This window comes from Cyprinodon tularosa, unplaced genomic scaffold (assembly GCF_016077235.1).
Source record: "Cyprinodon tularosa strain WSP-4 unplaced genomic scaffold, ASM1607723v1 ctg19, whole genome shotgun sequence".
NCBI lineage: Eukaryota > Metazoa > Chordata > Actinopteri > Cyprinodontiformes > Cyprinodontidae > Cyprinodon > Cyprinodon tularosa.
This window is the reverse complement of record NW_024038678.1, coordinates 1,911,640-1,928,266: the sequence shown is the minus strand read 5'-3', so window position 1 is coordinate 1,928,266 and position 16,627 is coordinate 1,911,640. Positions and strand designations below refer to the sequence as shown.

The window sequence follows — 16,627 nt, the reverse complement described above, 5'->3', positions numbered from 1 at the left end:
TCTGTTCACTGAAGACATTGGCAACAAAAACTCTGAGAAGACAGTTTTAATATCAGGCCTTTATGTTTAGCAGCAGTTGCAGGTTGTAGTTCTTGACGTCTCATCCTGAAATTATGTTAATGTTCTATTTGTTCCATACATCTTCAGCTTCTCTGGGTTGAAAAAATCTGTGAAGGAAAACATTCACAGGTTCAAATAGTATTACTTTCACTATATTAATGTATTTACTTACCCATGTAAATCATTGGAATCAAGTCTTCCAATCACTTCCATAAACAGGTGTATAAAACCAAGCACCTATATATGATTCATTCATATAAAAAATGGTTTGAGTACCAGGAGCTCAGTGATTTATTCATTTATTTTTTTCTCACCCATTGTGCTGCTGTGATAAGATTCCACATGTGGAACAAATCTAGTGAATTTGCCTGACTGGGTGGTGCCAGTATATTATTTGAAAAGGTGGCAAACTTTCTACATAGTCAATAGCTACAGACCTCCAAACTTCCTGTTGTGATAAATTGTGTTACTCCACTTGGAAGAGTCTGATTGTTTGGTGCAAGGAGAACAGCACTTGTCTGACAAGTTCCAAAAAAAGGAACTCTTCATGCTTCAACGTACCAACAGATTTAGGATAATTGGATGCACCCAGCTTTGTGGGATCAGTTTGGAGATCACCTCTTTCCTAACGTGACTATACACCAATGATCCAAAGACGTGGAGGAGATTGATTGGCCGGTACAGAGCCCTGATACCAACCCAATAGAAAACTTACGGAATGAAATGGAGTCAACATCTATGAACTCAAATTCACTTCCCAGAGGAGTTGAAGCCCTTAAATCTGCCAGTATGGGACCAACCTCAAATTGAAACCAAGGGATTCAGAATGGAACGCTACTTAAGAGTTCATATGCTAATATGAAAAAGGTGGAATGAGCTTTTTGTTAGATAAATAATTTTCTACAACCAAGGAACTAGTTTTATAATAACACCCTATTTTTTACCTTCAAACCCTGATGTCATTCTCACTCTTCTTTATTTGTCTCCTCTGCTTCTGCAAGTATTAATTTTTCCTTCAGAAAAATCCCAGTGGGGTGACTTTCTGGAATACCTCTGAGACAAAAATCCCCTTCCTAACACACACCAATCATCCTCATTGAGAGTTTTCCTCTGGCACAACATTTGATTCTTGCTCCAGAAGAAGTTCTTATGGTGGTCATACACCAAGCTTAGCTGGTCTTTTGGAATTTTGAGGTTAAAAAAGGAGAAAACAACTGGCTGAAAGTGCATCATGGTTTCTGGCTGTATCTAATAAGCATAGTGACATGATAACTAACCTAAATATTCACAACATTACGCTGGCTAGGGTAGCAGTGATATAGAGGCATCCCCAGGGTTCTTCTCTTTGGGTGACATGATTGGGTTTCCTAAATGTTTTTTTCTGCTCAAAAGAGAAAAAACAAAGGGGTAAACTTAACAATATTCCTATATCAACATAAATAAAAGTCCCTGAAGTTTAGGTTTAAAAAAAAAAAAACATTTAAGAAAATTTCATGATGAAAGGTGTTTTAGTGTCATTTAGCTGTGATAACATTTTTACTAATGTAGGATTCACTTTTAAATGAGAAACTGAAAAATCTTTTACATTTAACTAATTAAATGTACATGGTAGAATACAAACAAAGGCTAACATTTAAAAGTTTCATAAAATAGCACAGCTGCTGTCTTTTTTTATGAGAATATAGATTGGATACATTTTTTTAATTAGGCTGAAACCTGAATAAATTAAGTGCATATAAATTCACATTTAAATGCTCTGTAACACTATAGTTTAATTGTATTGAAGTCCTTTTTCGAGAAGTAGTTTTCCTTTTATGCACAAACAAAAGGTCAAGGCCTCTAAAAGGTCTGGTTTATCTGAGTAGACGTTTTCGTCCTAACTAATCTAAGCCCAGTATCAAGTTGCAGCATCTAAAGACAACTTGAGACAGTTCAGCTCAAAATGAATTTATAAATCACCAAAGTAAATCAAACTAAAGATAATGATAAAGCAACATTGAAAACAACCTGTTTTAATCTGCTTTTTGTTAGCCAACTCCTTAGTTTTTTAAACCCACAGCTCAGCTAGCATTTCTTGAAAGTTTAAATACCCTTTCATTAAAGTCATAAAGACCTCAGCTGATATCTTTTTTTTTATATGTGCATATATATATATATATACATAGGAAATCACTGAAATTGAGGTAAAGTTACCTGTTGATGGGTATGCTGATTCACTTTTCAAGAGCAAGGTACTTTAATTTGTCTGGGACAAATTCAATTATTTGTGTGCTTTTTCAAGCACAACTGTATTAATCCAATGCAATACTGCTTCACTGAAATATATGTAAATTAAGGTCTGACTGATTACAATTTTATCTGATTGTCAGCAGGATGACAGTTTCCTGGTCTGGGTCATACATACAATCAAGGATCTATTGTAATTGTGAAACTTCTGTCTTCTGTCTAAATTAGAGGACAATATCATGAAGGAAGAATTCACAGAAAAGTCACCTCAACATTAGTGACTTGTTTGAAATATTTCCTTAAAAAGGGCAACAAACCTTGCTTTATGAAGCAATAAAATACTACGATCAGCTTTAAGTTACGTTGTTTATCAACTGGTGTCCGGCAAATGCTTGTAGGACCCATTTTAGAGCGTTTCTTTCTTTCTAAAGTTAAAACTAATCTTTCACCGAATTAATTTCATTCCGTTTTTGCAAGTTGCATGGATAATATCTTACTTTATTAACTAACCTAATAAATATAGGACCATTTATCTACATTTATACCATCGTAAACTTCTTATCTGGGATTTGCAGCTATATATTGGTTTTGTTTTTGTAATTTCTATCGTCGCTAGATGAAGCACCATTAAATAAAAATATCTAAATTAAGCTTCACACCTGCAATGATTTTATTTTAGGGATCTTCAATTCAAGCTTGTTTCCATTTAAGGTATAATTGTATGAAAATGTGAAAAGTAAACAAGTGTATATTTAGAGTAAAAAGCAAGATAAACTTAAAAAATATAAGGAAAGTACTTTTTTCATAGAAATGTGTTCTAGATGTGCAGTTTGTTTGCTCTAGCTATACGTAAATGAAGGGTATTGCTGACATGTCTTTTAACAATAATAAAATTAAGGTTATCAACTTAATCCAGTCTAATTTATAAGTATATTTATTGTATCTTATGGACTAAATAATGCATCATTATGATGGTAAACAATGTTGAACACCTTATCCATTATTTAAGGCCAATTATCTCTTCCTATTTGCTCACAGCTAAAGGTAAGCCACACCTCCTACAGTCAGACATGAAGCACCTGAGGGCCTGAATCAACACCGCTGCATCACTTCAGCACCACCACAGCTATGATGGAGCGAGGTCCGGGCCACCTGAGGATCTGCACTCTTTGTTTTTTTCTGCTTTGGGTGCTTGTCACATATACCTGTGCAGATCTGCCTATGTGCAAAGAGGTGAGAAGATTTATACCGCTGTTAACAACAGTTGCATTACCTTTTACTATATTTTCTTCTGTTAATGTCATGGCTGGTGACAGATGGTGAGACAAATGCTTAGAGGTGCTGCTGTTAAGAACAATTAATAATCAGGAAATATTCAACTTTGCAACTTAATTCAATCCTATTTAAGATAGATATAATTAGAGGAAACAGTGTTTTATGATAAATGAACTTTGAGAAATGTTTTCTGTTGTTAGAGCTGTTTTTCTTCCAAAAGATATAAAAAGGCTGTCTCTTGACTTTTCTGACATTTCTGTAGGAAGAACACCAATTTCTTTATAACAATGGCTTGTACTTAAATCTGCTCCCATCTGTTCTTGATATGATTATCAGATATACTTTTTCCTTACTACAAACTTCATATGTTGCGCTATCTGCTCTGCTCTCAGCATACTCCCGTATCAGTTTTCAGTTTGCATAACAGCAGTTCATTTTCATAGCACCCAAAACGGTTTTTATATCCCCTGAATTTGAAGACGACTCACTTAGAGTAGTGCAAAGAGTTTTTCCTTTTTGTGGAGTTTCCGTAATGTGTTAGAATATACATTTAGGAGCAATCCAGAGCAGGTTTCCATGCCAGCTTCATTGACCATGAAGAGCAGCTGACATGATGAACTGTTGCCTTGGTTTCCTCATGTTTGTTCAAAGAAGGTGATTAAGTTAAGACCCATGCATCTCCAGTTTGCTGCATTTTAACATTAGACTCCCCCACTCAAACACACGTTCATTTCCTAAGGTCAGCTAATGCAGAGGCTTTAAAAGAAAAAAAAGGGGGCAGAGCAGTGCTGGTACAGCTGTTTCTGTTAACTATTAATCCCAGAAGACCCTGATTGGTCTACTGAGCGACCTTCCCTGGAATATTACACCTTGTTGTTGACCAGAGACCAGATCTACAGATTATCAAGAGCTTAGTTATCCTGGATTGACTCCTGTTTGAGTCACATCTGGTCATTTCCCAAAGTACATTACTTTTGGTGGGATGGGTTAAAACATTTTACATGTAGCTCTGTTGTTCTTGGAAGACATGCATGTTTACAGAAGAGTTATAAGAGTTGGTTTTTCTTCCTTCAGCTCACTATATAACACCTGAGGTCTTTAGATAAACTGAAGCACTTCCTTGATAAGTTTAACAGTTGAAACAGCCTCCATAGCAAATATTAGCCTATCCTTTTATTTGTCAAGGAGGCTGGACTGGGTAGAGGATTAAAATACCAGAAGTACACAATGACCCAGTGATCTAATTTCAAAGCAAGGTGCTCTTCTTTTTCAATATTCTAACTTCGATGACATTTTTCAAGCTTTTTTCTGCCTTTTTTGCCGGCTTGTTTGCATCTCATGTGTCATTCACTCTGTTGGGCCATCTGTGTGAAACTCACACCTGTGTTTTTCCTCCACAGTCAGATTATCACTTTGAGTATACAGAGTGTGATGTGCTCGGGTCACGATGGAGGGTAGCGATTCCCAACAAAGCAGAAACGTGCACAGGCCTCCCAGATCCAGTCAAAGGGACTTACTGCAGTAAGAAACCAACCCCACCTGGAACCCTATTTCACACATTTGTTTACCTCTAAATATAAATCTGTGTCCAGGTAGATCACATTTAATTGTATTAGAGAGGCTTTAAACTTAAAGTAAAGTAGTATTGTTTCTCTGCTTTAGGTTAATTTTCTATATTTTTTTTTGTGTTTAGCTTTTTCTTGCAATGAAGGAGAGTTCCTTGACATGCAGTCACAGCAGTGCCAGAAGTGCTCTGCAGGCACCTACTCTTCCGGAACCAGCATCGCCTTTGAAGACTGGGACAACCTACCAATGGGTTTTATCACTCATGGGATGATGATAAATGAAGGGAATGCCAATATCAACTGTTCTAAGTGAGTGTAAACATGAATGCATTGTTACATATTGCCTTCCTTATGTCTTGAGGGTTTCGATAAACCGTTTCTGTACTGATGATGCTCTTGCAGCTCCACCTGGACACCAAAGGGTGAATATGTGGCCTCCAACACAGATGAGTGCACTGCAACGCTCTCTTATGCTGTGAACCTGAAGAAACCAGGATCTCTCTACTTTGAATATTTCTACCCGGACAGCAACATCTATTTTGAGTTCTTTGTAAGTACAGAAGCTGTGTATACGTTTTCAAGAAAATGAGAAAATATTGGGTAAAATCTTCATTTCTCTTTTAGGTTCAGAACGACCAGTGTCAGTCCACAGATTCCGAGAGTCGGTGGATGAGGATTTCAGAAAGCAGCTGGAGTAACTACAAGGTTTGTACACTTCAACACAATCCCATCATTTTTCCTTTAGAAGAAAAACTCTGTAATTAGTTCACACTTCCTCTTTGCAGGTAGAGCTGAGCAAAGGAAACAACGTTCTGTATTGGCGGACTGCAGCATATGATTGGCAGGGCAGTGCTGTCACACCTGTGCTGTTAAGAAATATTCAGGTCTCAGGTACATCAAAAGCTTCCTTTATGTGTGTCTGGAAGCCTAAATGTTTTGTTTTCTCCCCAAACTGCCTTTGCCTGTTAATGATTAATTGCTGATTGATCTTTTTCCTCTAGGAGTTGCCTACACATCTGAGTGTTTCCACTGCAAACCCGGCACACACAGCTCAAAAGCAGGATCTGCTCGCTGCATCCCCTGCCCCGCTGATACCTACTCCAACAAGGGCGCCACTGTTTGCCATGATTGTGAACCAGACAAATATGCTGGTATGCTTCTCCATATATCCTGTACACCTGCAGCCATGAAATGTTGTCTAGTTTCACTAACACAATGAAGTCGGCATGTAAAGTTAAACATTTAAGTGGCGACTGAGAGGCCTTTTTACAAAATCTTAATGTGAGTTTTATTCTCGTTCACATCTTTCAGCTCTGTTTTTGCTTGCCTTTTTCATGTCACCAGTACCTGGTTCAGGGAGCTGTAAACCAAGACCTGCATGTACAAACAGTGACTACTTTTACACCCACACCCCATGCGACTCTGAGGGAAAGGTAATCAGAGATCTGCTTTCCTGTTTGGCAGAACCAAAGAACAACAGAAATAATGAATGCACCCATCTGATGTAACCATAATTATCAGGCTGTTTAGAGTGATTGTCAAATATAATTATAACAATAAACCGTAATTATTTTGTTAGCTACTATCAAATATCTTTCAACACTGAAAACAAAGTGTGGCATGCATTTGTGTTTTGGAACATCATCCACAATAAAACATGGAAGTGGCAGCATTATGCCAGGGGGATCCTTTTCTTTATTACGGGAAACAGAATATACATATAACTGTAAACTGGGCTGGATCTTTAACTTCCAATAACCAGAGCTACAATAAAAAAAAAAAATAGATACACTTTTATTCATATCTTAGATCGGTATAGTCAAAGTGCCTGTGACCTGAATCTAATTTAAAAAGTCAGTTGCAAGCCTGGAAACCTGGTGTTCACAGATATTCTCCATTAATTTTGACCAGGTTTGAGCTATTTAGCAAAGAAAAGGCAGAAAAATTTTAGTCTGTAGTTATCAGATACATGCACCAACAAAACGTACACCTTTGCTTACAGCAAACCTGTTAAACCCAAAGGATCTGAATACATACACACAAAACAATTATATTTACTGAGATGAAATATCAATAAAATAATTCTGAATATTTGGGTGTAATGTCAAAAATGTGAAATGTTAAGGGTTTTGTAAAGCAGTGCAAAATAATTTTTTCAAATGTTCTGTTTGCCTGTGCGTCTCAGACTCAGCTCATGTACAAATGGATCGAACCAAAGATCTGCAGCGAGGTTATTGAAGGAGCGGTGAGGCTTCCAGCATCAGGCGAGAAACAGACATGTCCGCCATGTAACCCAGGCTTCTTTGTGACCAACTCTTCAGGTTGTGAGCCCTGCAGCAACGATTCCTACTCAGATGGAAAAGGTGCTCATTCTGTACTCACATTGGTCCTCTTTTCTTGTAAACATGAAGGAGATTTCACTGGGACATTAGTGGAAATTTGCAGTTCCGTATCAGTCCTCAGGTCCATGCACTGCAAAAATGTAAATCTAAGCAAGTCTTTTTTTTTTTTCTTAAAAAGACTGCATTTTTGTTGAATTGAGGAGGTAAGTGAGACACTTTGCCAATGGAACAAGACAATTTACATCTAAAATAAGAAAAAACAATTGCATTGTCTTATTTCAAGCGCATATTATCTAATTATATTATTTTAAGAGTAAAAATACTGATTCCATTGGCAAATCATCCTATTTATCTACTCAAATTAACGGTAAATAATAAATTTGCAGTATGTGTCTCCAATAGATGGCCTTTATTTTCGGAGAAAAGTGAAAATAAATTGAGTTAAACAGTCTGATACTACATTTATCATCTACATCTGATGGTATATGCATATTCAACTTACTGAGGAAGCCAGAGTCTGGTTTTAAGGGGTTTAGTAAGAATGTTTTTAATAGCTGGAAAATTTTTAACAATATATTTACAAATAGAGGACTTGACTAATTTCATCCAAGCACTGAAATAGCATAATAAACAACAGATGAATGTATAACATACTACCATATATTGATAGAATACACACATTTTTCTATATTTTCTTGTTTATTGACAGTTTGTAAAAAGTGCCCTGTTGGCACAGAACCACTGCTGGGATTCGAGTACAAGTGGTGGAACACTTTGCCGAGGAACATGGAGAGCACTGTCTTTCATGAGGAGTTCAGCAACTCAGAGCGGAGAATAGGTGAGACACCAGCTTCTAGCTTTGGTAGCTTTGAATCAAAATGGGAAAATGAGTGAAGGGGTGAAATAGTCAGAGATCGAAGAAGATACCAAACTTAAACATGCACGGTAACTCTAAAGTTAATATTATTTCGAAAATGTCTTAATGTCACAACTTAGTTACATTTACAGATTTTTTAAATGTTTTAACTGTTGACCTTTTTATAAAACACAGAAAACAATATGTCACAGCAGAAGCTGTGTGGATACTTTTCTTTACAGGCAAGTTTGGGACAGAATAATTTACCACATTTTAGTCCTTTTGTAACTGGGGCGCTCAGGCTTTACTCTCCATGAGGAGGTATATTATGTGGTTTGAGTAACAAATGTTGGGTTCATCTTCCAGTTTGAATAATCTGGATTAAAATGTTACTACTATTGTCGTTACTGATGAAATATCTAATGGCAGCATGGGAAGTAGCTGGAGAGTATATCTACACCATCCCAGGGTTTCAGGACACTGACTACCTGACGCTGACCCTCAACGTTCCTGGGTACAGGTGAGAATATTCCAAATGCAGCACTAACATTGAGTCTTCCAAGTTTTATTTATTATGTCTAAAAGTTTTCTGATTGCTAGAAGCACCTAACTAAAGGATTCATACCTGTAATCACATGATCTCAATGTATTTCACTGGGATTTTAAGAAGTGTTGTGCCAATGCCATTTTTTGGCCCCGATACCTGGCTGTTTAGTATTGGCCGATATCGATACCATACCAATACCATCTGTCTGAAATTGATGTGTTTGTGTATATCTGAAGAATTGCATACTACTCGGTTGTAAAATAATTGCCATCATGGCTTTGTCAAGCTGCTGCCTTTGTTTGTGAAGCAGAAAAAAAGACTAATACTAAGTGAATTCAGTAGAACTTTTTTTTTGCCTACCTGGAACGGGTGACAATAGTTGAATAAACTTTTGGCTCTCAAAATGGCCTTATTTGTTGCTACTCACCGATACAGATACCACCAATTTAGTGCTGGATCAGGAACCCGTCCGATTCTGGTATCGGTATCAGTGCAACACTAATTTTAAGAGATGTGCCAATATAAAATAATGGCAAATTTGGAAATGGAAGGAAAATAATGCATTGTTTTCATACATGGTAGGATGTTAATGATAATGAGACAATTATGTGACTTTTATCTAAGAGTAAAGTTTAATTAACTGTTTCTTGGTTATATAAGGGCTCAGACCATGGCAAAAGCCAATGAACGGAGTGAACTGTCTCGTATCACCTTTGTGTTTGAGACCATCTGTACGTCTGTCTGCAGTTTCTACTTCTTAGCGGTGAGTATTTTTTGTTTTTGATTTTTGTTTTTATTTTGTTCATTTTTTTTTTTTTCTCCCTGACATGAGTTAGGAATGCATGCATATTATTTTGCTGCAGGGTTATAGTAAGTGGAGTAATCATTTGGTGGAGCAGTGGAAGGGCAGAAATGGCAAGCAGTCATACACTTACCTGATCCAGAACAACAACACCGTCAGCTTCACATGGACCTTTCAACGCACTGAGGACCTCAGCATGGTGCGATGCATCACACATTTGACAGTCACAGCTCACTTTTTACCCTCCAGCTATGCCTGCCAGCCTAGAGACACAAACACACAATTTTCTTTCATCCTAGATGTTAAAGTTCAAAACTAGCTGCAGGGATTAGGAAGTTACCCCCTGGACTTCATGTTGCACAATGAGCTGATCTTTCAGTTGAAGGAAAAATCGAATCTAAAAACACAATTATAAGAAATGTTCTTCTTCTATCACTGTATTTTCAATGGATTACTGATAGGGTTCTCTAATTCAGTTCTCAAGAGGCAAAAAACAGCAGCTTTTAGTAACATTTCTGCTCTAACACACCTAGATCAAATGGATGGCTCATTAACAGGCCTCTGCCAAATTTGATGACACGCTGAGAAGATGATTGAGCCCTTTTATTCTTGTAGCTGTGGCGAATGCGAGTTTGAGTATTCTGGAGGAATTAATAAAACTATTTTACTTATTTCTAATTCTATTTTGAGAGTAAAGTTTAATGCAAACATAAAATTTCCATATATTAAGAATGTTTAATGATCAAACAACCTGATTCATTTGCAGAGGATGTTCAACATAGTTTGTATTTTAATTATCTTAACTTAATAGGCTTAGACTTAGACAAACTTTATTGTCATTTTGTATACAGAGAGTGTACAAAAGAAATTTGATGCATACAGCTTTCCGACAGTGAATGAGCAGCAGCTTAGCAGTTAATATGAACGTTGCCATTTATAAAGTGCAGCAGTGATCAAAATGTAAACATTGGTAACTCTTAATAAAAACTTTTACAATTCTGAAAAAGATTGGTCCAAAGGAGAATGTCAACATTTTTTCCCCAAGAAGACAGAAATCCAGCCATCACAACCATATTATTGTTGTAAAAAAAAAAAAAAAAAAAAAAAAAAACATACAGTACTATATATAAACATCTGTATGGACATTTATTAATTGGAGTGTCCAAGAGTCCAATACAAAGCACATATGAATGTTTACACAGTGCACTTAGAGAAATATCAGCATCATTGCATGGCATATAGCAACAGCTGCAGTTCTGTGTAAAAATGATTTAAACTCTTAACTGTTTATTCAACTCTAGATGGCAGTATTGAGTTGTATAATAAACTCTACTCTAGTCCTCTTGCTCCTGTAGTATAATGCTTCCTTTTCACAGGTTTTGAACTGCATTATAGTATAAAGAGTAGGATACTATTGACTCTCTAAAAATGAGTAACTATGTTTCTGACCTCTCAGGACAGGAACTATAGCACTGATGCAGCAAAGATCTACTCCATCCACATCACCAATGTGATTGGAGGAGTGGCCTTTCAGTGTCGCCGCTGTCCTGCCACATCCAATAAGGACTCCTCCTGTGTCCCATGCCCACCTGGACACTATATGGCCAATGGCACAGGAGCATGTGAGAGATGTCCACCAAATACCTTCATCAAAGCCAGTCAGCCTGTTGGAGAGACAGCATGCGTCCAGTGTGGACCAAACACAAAGACAAACAGGGTAATATTCTGAGGGCTTTGAAAGGCTGGTTATTGTTTTTCCTCTTATTTTACAAACTTGTGTTTTTTAGACTAAACTGTCAAACTAAAGTGTAACCAACTGGATTAGGATTCTAGCATTTTAATGTATTTAGCAGAGGTGAAAAAACAGAACAGTCTTCACCCCCCCCACCCCCACTGGCTGTAAAGGCAAACATTTGTTTTATCATTCTCATCATCCACACTTTTTAGTGCATTAAATCCCTTTACCCTAGAAAGACAAACCTTCAAGAAGTAACTCACTAAACCAGCAAAAGCAGAATGTGATCTATCTCATAATTGTACCTGATTTTCTCTTACACTTTGTTTTTTTTCTGGTTTTCCACCGAAGATCAGATCAAATCGTTAAGTAAATCCTCCCACACTGAACAGCATAGAATGAAAATTTGACTCCCAATCTGCAGGTCTACACAGCTTGTCTCAGCGGCTGTACGTTCAGGGTTCAGAAGGAAGGAGAGGCTATGCAGACCTACGATTTTTCTCCCCTGTCTAATGTCACCAGCATCACCAGCAACCCCCGTTTCACCAGCAGAGGCCTGCGATATTTTCATCTCTTTAATTTGAATCTGTGTGGAACAGAGGTGAGACACTGATCCTAAAGACTTTTGTTTTTAAGGTAGTGGTGCTCAATTTGAGAGTCCTTCTCCCACAGAGTCGAGTACCTGCCTCCTGTGTGGACAACGTAACTGAAAGTGAAAAAGTGCTCAAAGGCTACATATGTCAATCCACCCTGGTTCCTTCTGACATCCGAAGTCAGAGCCTGGTTTCTTCTCAACCAGTCATCATTGGAGACTCGCTCATTGGTATGGACTTAATCTGAAGCTTTCCATTGCTCTAAATCAGTGTTTTTCAACCCTGGTCCTCAAGGCACACTTCCCTGCATGTTTTAGATGTTTGCCAGCTTTCACACACCTGTTATCAATTGATAGCAGATTATCAGGCTTTGCTGAACTGCAGTCATCTGAATCAGGTGTGCTGAAGCTCAGAAACATCTAAAACATGCAGAGCAGTGTGCCTTGAGGACCAGGGTTGAAAAACACTGCTCTAAATGACTTCATATCTTTGTAGCATTTTGCTGAACGTTACTACATGCTAATATCAGGTTAGATATTTGTGTTAGAGAAGGTATTTGGGTGAAGTTTTAGACTGCAGATGCAAATGCAGGTCAAAATGACTTAACATATAGCAGCAAAAGATTGACAAACTATTAACACATTAATATGATAAAGGGGGATTTTTCATGAGGGTCCATAGGGAAAGGGCACTGTGATGCTGCACCTCTTAGTGCACTTTAAAAAGAAACACTTATCCTGTGTGGTTTGGAAAAAAAATGATTCAAGTGTGTAAATGACCCAATTGTTGTATCTACATGTGAGGTTGTTTTTTTTTCCCAAGCTTTACCCACCTGAAATTTTCCTACACTTCTTACTTGAGTACCTTGCAGTTTAACATTTTTTCTTTAGCATATTTAAAAAATATTCATTGCTCAGCTCTGTCATATATTGCAAAACTATTTAATTACTTTCTGGAGTGACTAATCGCTTTCAGAAAATGCTCATCATAATCAGATTTAATGTTCTGAAAACAAAATAAAGCATGTTCATTTTTGTCAAACTGTTTAAATCTGATATTGGTAAATTTAACTATTCTTATGTAGGTCAAAGTTTGCAATTTAATTTTAATCGGATGAGAACAGAAAGCATTTCTAAATTTCACATATTTTTACATGATCTGTGTAAATGTCTTTATTCTTTATAGCAGCAAATATAAGTATGATGACATTGACCGCAACAGCATCAGTGCTGAACCCGGTGTAAGCTTTAAATGTCACTGTGCAAAAGCTCACATGCAATCCAATAAAAAGGTCCAAACTATGAACCGTGGTTTTTGTTGTTGTTGGGTTTTTTTTGCCATATGCCTAGTTCATGAAAAAAATTGCACGTTTTTTTATTTTTCTTATTTAGAGGGATCCATCATCCAGTGATGGCTATATGTTATATTTTTGGGTTACCGGACCAGAAATGGATATGAAACCTTTATATTGAATGCCTTTAGTCTAACAGGTAGTAATGCTGCCTGTGTTTTATCTCTGCAGGGGTGACCACTAAGACAACGCTAGAAGGCATCTCTTCTCCAGCATCCTTGTTCCCTTCAGCTTCTTCTCAGCTGCCAGACGTCATATTTTATTATAAGTAAATGAACTGATTATCTCACTTTATTTTATATGCATGCATTTTTTTTATATATATAAAATACTTTTTGTTTGCTTGATTATCTAGGTGAAATTAAGATCTAATAATCTACAGAAGGTTTTATATTATAATTTTCCTAATAGAATATTGTTATTTAGTGAGTTAAAAAGATTAGGCCATGGTGATACTTTCAAGTCCACACAAATTATATTTTTGAATTTTTTTTTTATTTATTTAGTAAAATATATTTGCTATTTAAGAAGAAAGTTCCATGCTGGAACCAGTTAATGTTTTGCCAATGGTCTTTTCAGGTCCAGTGATGCAACCCAAGCTTGCAAGCAGGGGAGGTCCGCCTCTGTCAGACTTCGATGCAACCCCACAACCAGTGTTAAAGATGGCATCATATTGCCCAGGTGCTGCACAAATGAACCCAAGTTCAGCTTCAGACCTTTCTTTTAGGCACTCATACTCTGACACCATTGATGTGTTAAGCTAACGGAAACTAAACGGCGGTAAAGGGGCGCTTTGTAGAAACCCTTCAAGGCCGTGATTTTCTTTCTGATCTTGTTTCCTTAACAGTGGCTGTTCTGAAGGGACATGTGATGGTTGTACGTTTCACTTCCTGTGGGAGACCCAGCATGCATGCCCACTTTGCACTACAAGTCACTACAGAGAAATTATCAGTAGTTGCGACAAGGGGATTCAGGTATCATACGTTACTAAAGCAAACCACTTGCTGTTTTTGCTTTTTTAAAATAACCCAAAATTAAGGATGCTATTAGAAGCTCAAAAGACAATATTTCTTTTGATGAAACAGATCTTAACTGGGAAAATATGTCTTTCTGTCTCTCAGACAACTACGTATGTGTGGCAGCAGCCCCTGCACTGTTATGGAGGGAAATCTCTGCCACCACCAAAAGTCAGTGCTTGTGTGACTATGGATTTCTGGCTCAAGTTTGGTGTTTCCATTGGACTCATCACTGCTGTGCTTCTCATCAGTCTCAGTTGTTATTTCTGGAAGAAGACCCGCAAGTTAGACTAAGATATTTTATATCCTTTAACATTTTATAGAACATAATGCGTCTTAGGACGTTAGCAGATACAGACCATGACCAAATCATATACCATAGATGTTATCTGGTTATCCCTCTGGTAGGCTGCAGTATAGGTATTCCAGGCTGATGATGGGCTCTGGAGGTAAAGAGTGTGAGCTACCGACTGCTGACAGCTGTGCAATAATGGAGGGAGAGGATGCAGAGGATGACCTCATGGATCTCACCCATAAATCCTTCTTCACCAGAATAAAGTCTTTCTCCAGAGAGGTTTGTAACTATCATATTTTGATTTACACTGTGCAGTTCAATATTAAAGCGGACATTACAACTGTTTTCACAGAGAACATCAGATGGATTCGACTCTGTTCCACTTAAGTCTTCTTCACAGCACCAGCAAGAGGAAGATGAGGAGGAAGACTGATGAAGCTGTCATCAGAGGACAAGCAGTTCTTAAAGCACTGAAGAAGCCTTCAGTTTTAGAGATTTAGCGTCAGTGAATTTTTGATCTTAGACATTTTGTAAAGCAAAATATAATATGCTGTGATTTTCTTTGTATCAAAATATTTGTCTTTAAGATATTTCATTTGTTAACTTCAAATAAGCGATGGGAATTTTATTTTGTGTTTGATGTTACGGGCTATAATACTAAGCCTGAAGTAAAAATACTAACTTTTTATACAGAAATTTGCCGTGGTTCTTACCCCCTGGAGGGTTTTAAACATGATCAAAACCTGAATAAAGTTCAACTTTACGTTGATGTGTAAAAGTGATCAATTTAAGGTCTTTGTAAATTAGGATGGAGTTGATTTTTTTTCCCATTCCTAACTATTTTTTTCTTCTTAAATCTGGTTTAGCTATTTGTTAAGTTGAATAATGCTGTGGTGACAGTATGTGAATTTGACCTAATTGTAGTGTTCCTGATGAACCTTATATTAAAACATGCTTTATGAATATACTTTATTTGAAACAGAGTATCATAGAAAATTTATTGTAAGTATCAGCAGCAGCTGACCACCGATACTGCCTTCTTATTGGCTCCATATAAAATGATAAAACATTTGGTATAATTCTTTAACCATTATTGAGGTGCACTTGCATGTTAAATCGCTGTATTTTTCACTTGATTATTTGGAAAACTGAATCAACTCCACTGATATTTTATTTAGTGTAACATGCAACTCAAACTTTTTTTAAGTCAAGGTTTTTTCAGCATTATGTGAATTTGTGTGATATTATTTTCTATTTTGTCTACATTCTAATAAGCAAATGGTTTGTTATAAAGTAGAATATTTCCATAAATGAAAAAAACACAGAACTCATCATTAGTGAAAATGGATGCTCATTTCACATACTCTTTTGAAATATTTTGTTTGCCAGATTCACTCAATAAATGTTTCCTGTTTATATGTATTGCAGTATTGTGTAGCACACCCTGTTCTCATCTGCAGATTTTCTACTCTAATACTCTTCTTTTCTGGCCAGAAAAAAAAAACAGTTGAAGAGAAATTCTATTAATGGTCATATGCAGCTGCTGAAGCTGTAGAAAAACTGTAACCGTAGTTTTAATGTGGCATCATAAGTTTAATATATTTTTCGATTATGTTTTTATATTAAATGGAGTAACATTATTCAGTCTGTCATGCTGAGGACATCAACATTGCATTTGTAGTGACATTAGAAATGTATATTTTTAAATGCATATTTTTGGTCAAAATAATATAAAACATTTAGATATATATTTTACATTTTAAAGCATACCTATTTTTATTCTGCATGATATTAATACCCTTTACATGGCCCTTCTAGATTTAAATGTGACCAAAATTGTATGGATAAAAAAACGGATACAGTTAATTTCTGAAGTACTTGAACGCATCTTTACCTTCTGCTCGCTTCTACTCAAATGCCCTATCGTGCCGCTCAGCAGTCGGAAGCTGACCTCTCGCGAGACT

General features: G+C 36.7%; 1 protein-coding gene across 1 annotated transcript; it reads left to right on the top strand.

Annotated features, from left to right (window-relative positions):
• Positions 1–3,363: 3,363 nt before the first annotated feature.
• On the top strand, positions 3,364–15,635 carry elapor1 (endosome-lysosome associated apoptosis and autophagy regulator 1). The gene is made up of 22 exons (XM_038283085.1): positions 3,364–3,519; positions 4,962–5,082; positions 5,255–5,435; positions 5,529–5,676; positions 5,751–5,831; positions 5,912–6,017; positions 6,128–6,277; positions 6,471–6,559; positions 7,312–7,489; positions 8,178–8,306; positions 8,754–8,844; positions 9,532–9,634; positions 9,735–9,872; positions 11,130–11,390; positions 11,833–12,009; positions 12,081–12,231; positions 13,524–13,620; positions 13,932–14,033; positions 14,200–14,326; positions 14,474–14,652; positions 14,777–14,942; positions 15,016–15,635. The coding sequence occupies exons 1-22, from the start codon at positions 3,415–3,417 to the stop codon at positions 15,094–15,096; spliced, it is 2,961 nt and encodes a 986-aa protein (XP_038139013.1). The 5' UTR covers positions 3,364–3,414; the 3' UTR covers positions 15,097–15,635.
• Positions 15,636–16,627: the final 992 nt, after the last annotated feature.

Coding starts and splice junctions, on each gene's coding strand:
- elapor1 (XM_038283085.1), top strand. CDS start 3,415: ATGATGGAGCGAGGTCCGGGCCACCTGAGGATCTGCACTCTTTGTTTT. Junction 3,520..4,961: donor ATCTGCCTATGTGCAAAGAG/GTGAGAAGATTT, acceptor TTTCCTCCACAG/TCAGATTATCACTTTGAGTA. Junction 9,873..11,129: donor GCACTGAGGACCTCAGCATG/GTGCGATGCATC, acceptor CTGACCTCTCAG/GACAGGAACTATAGCACTGA.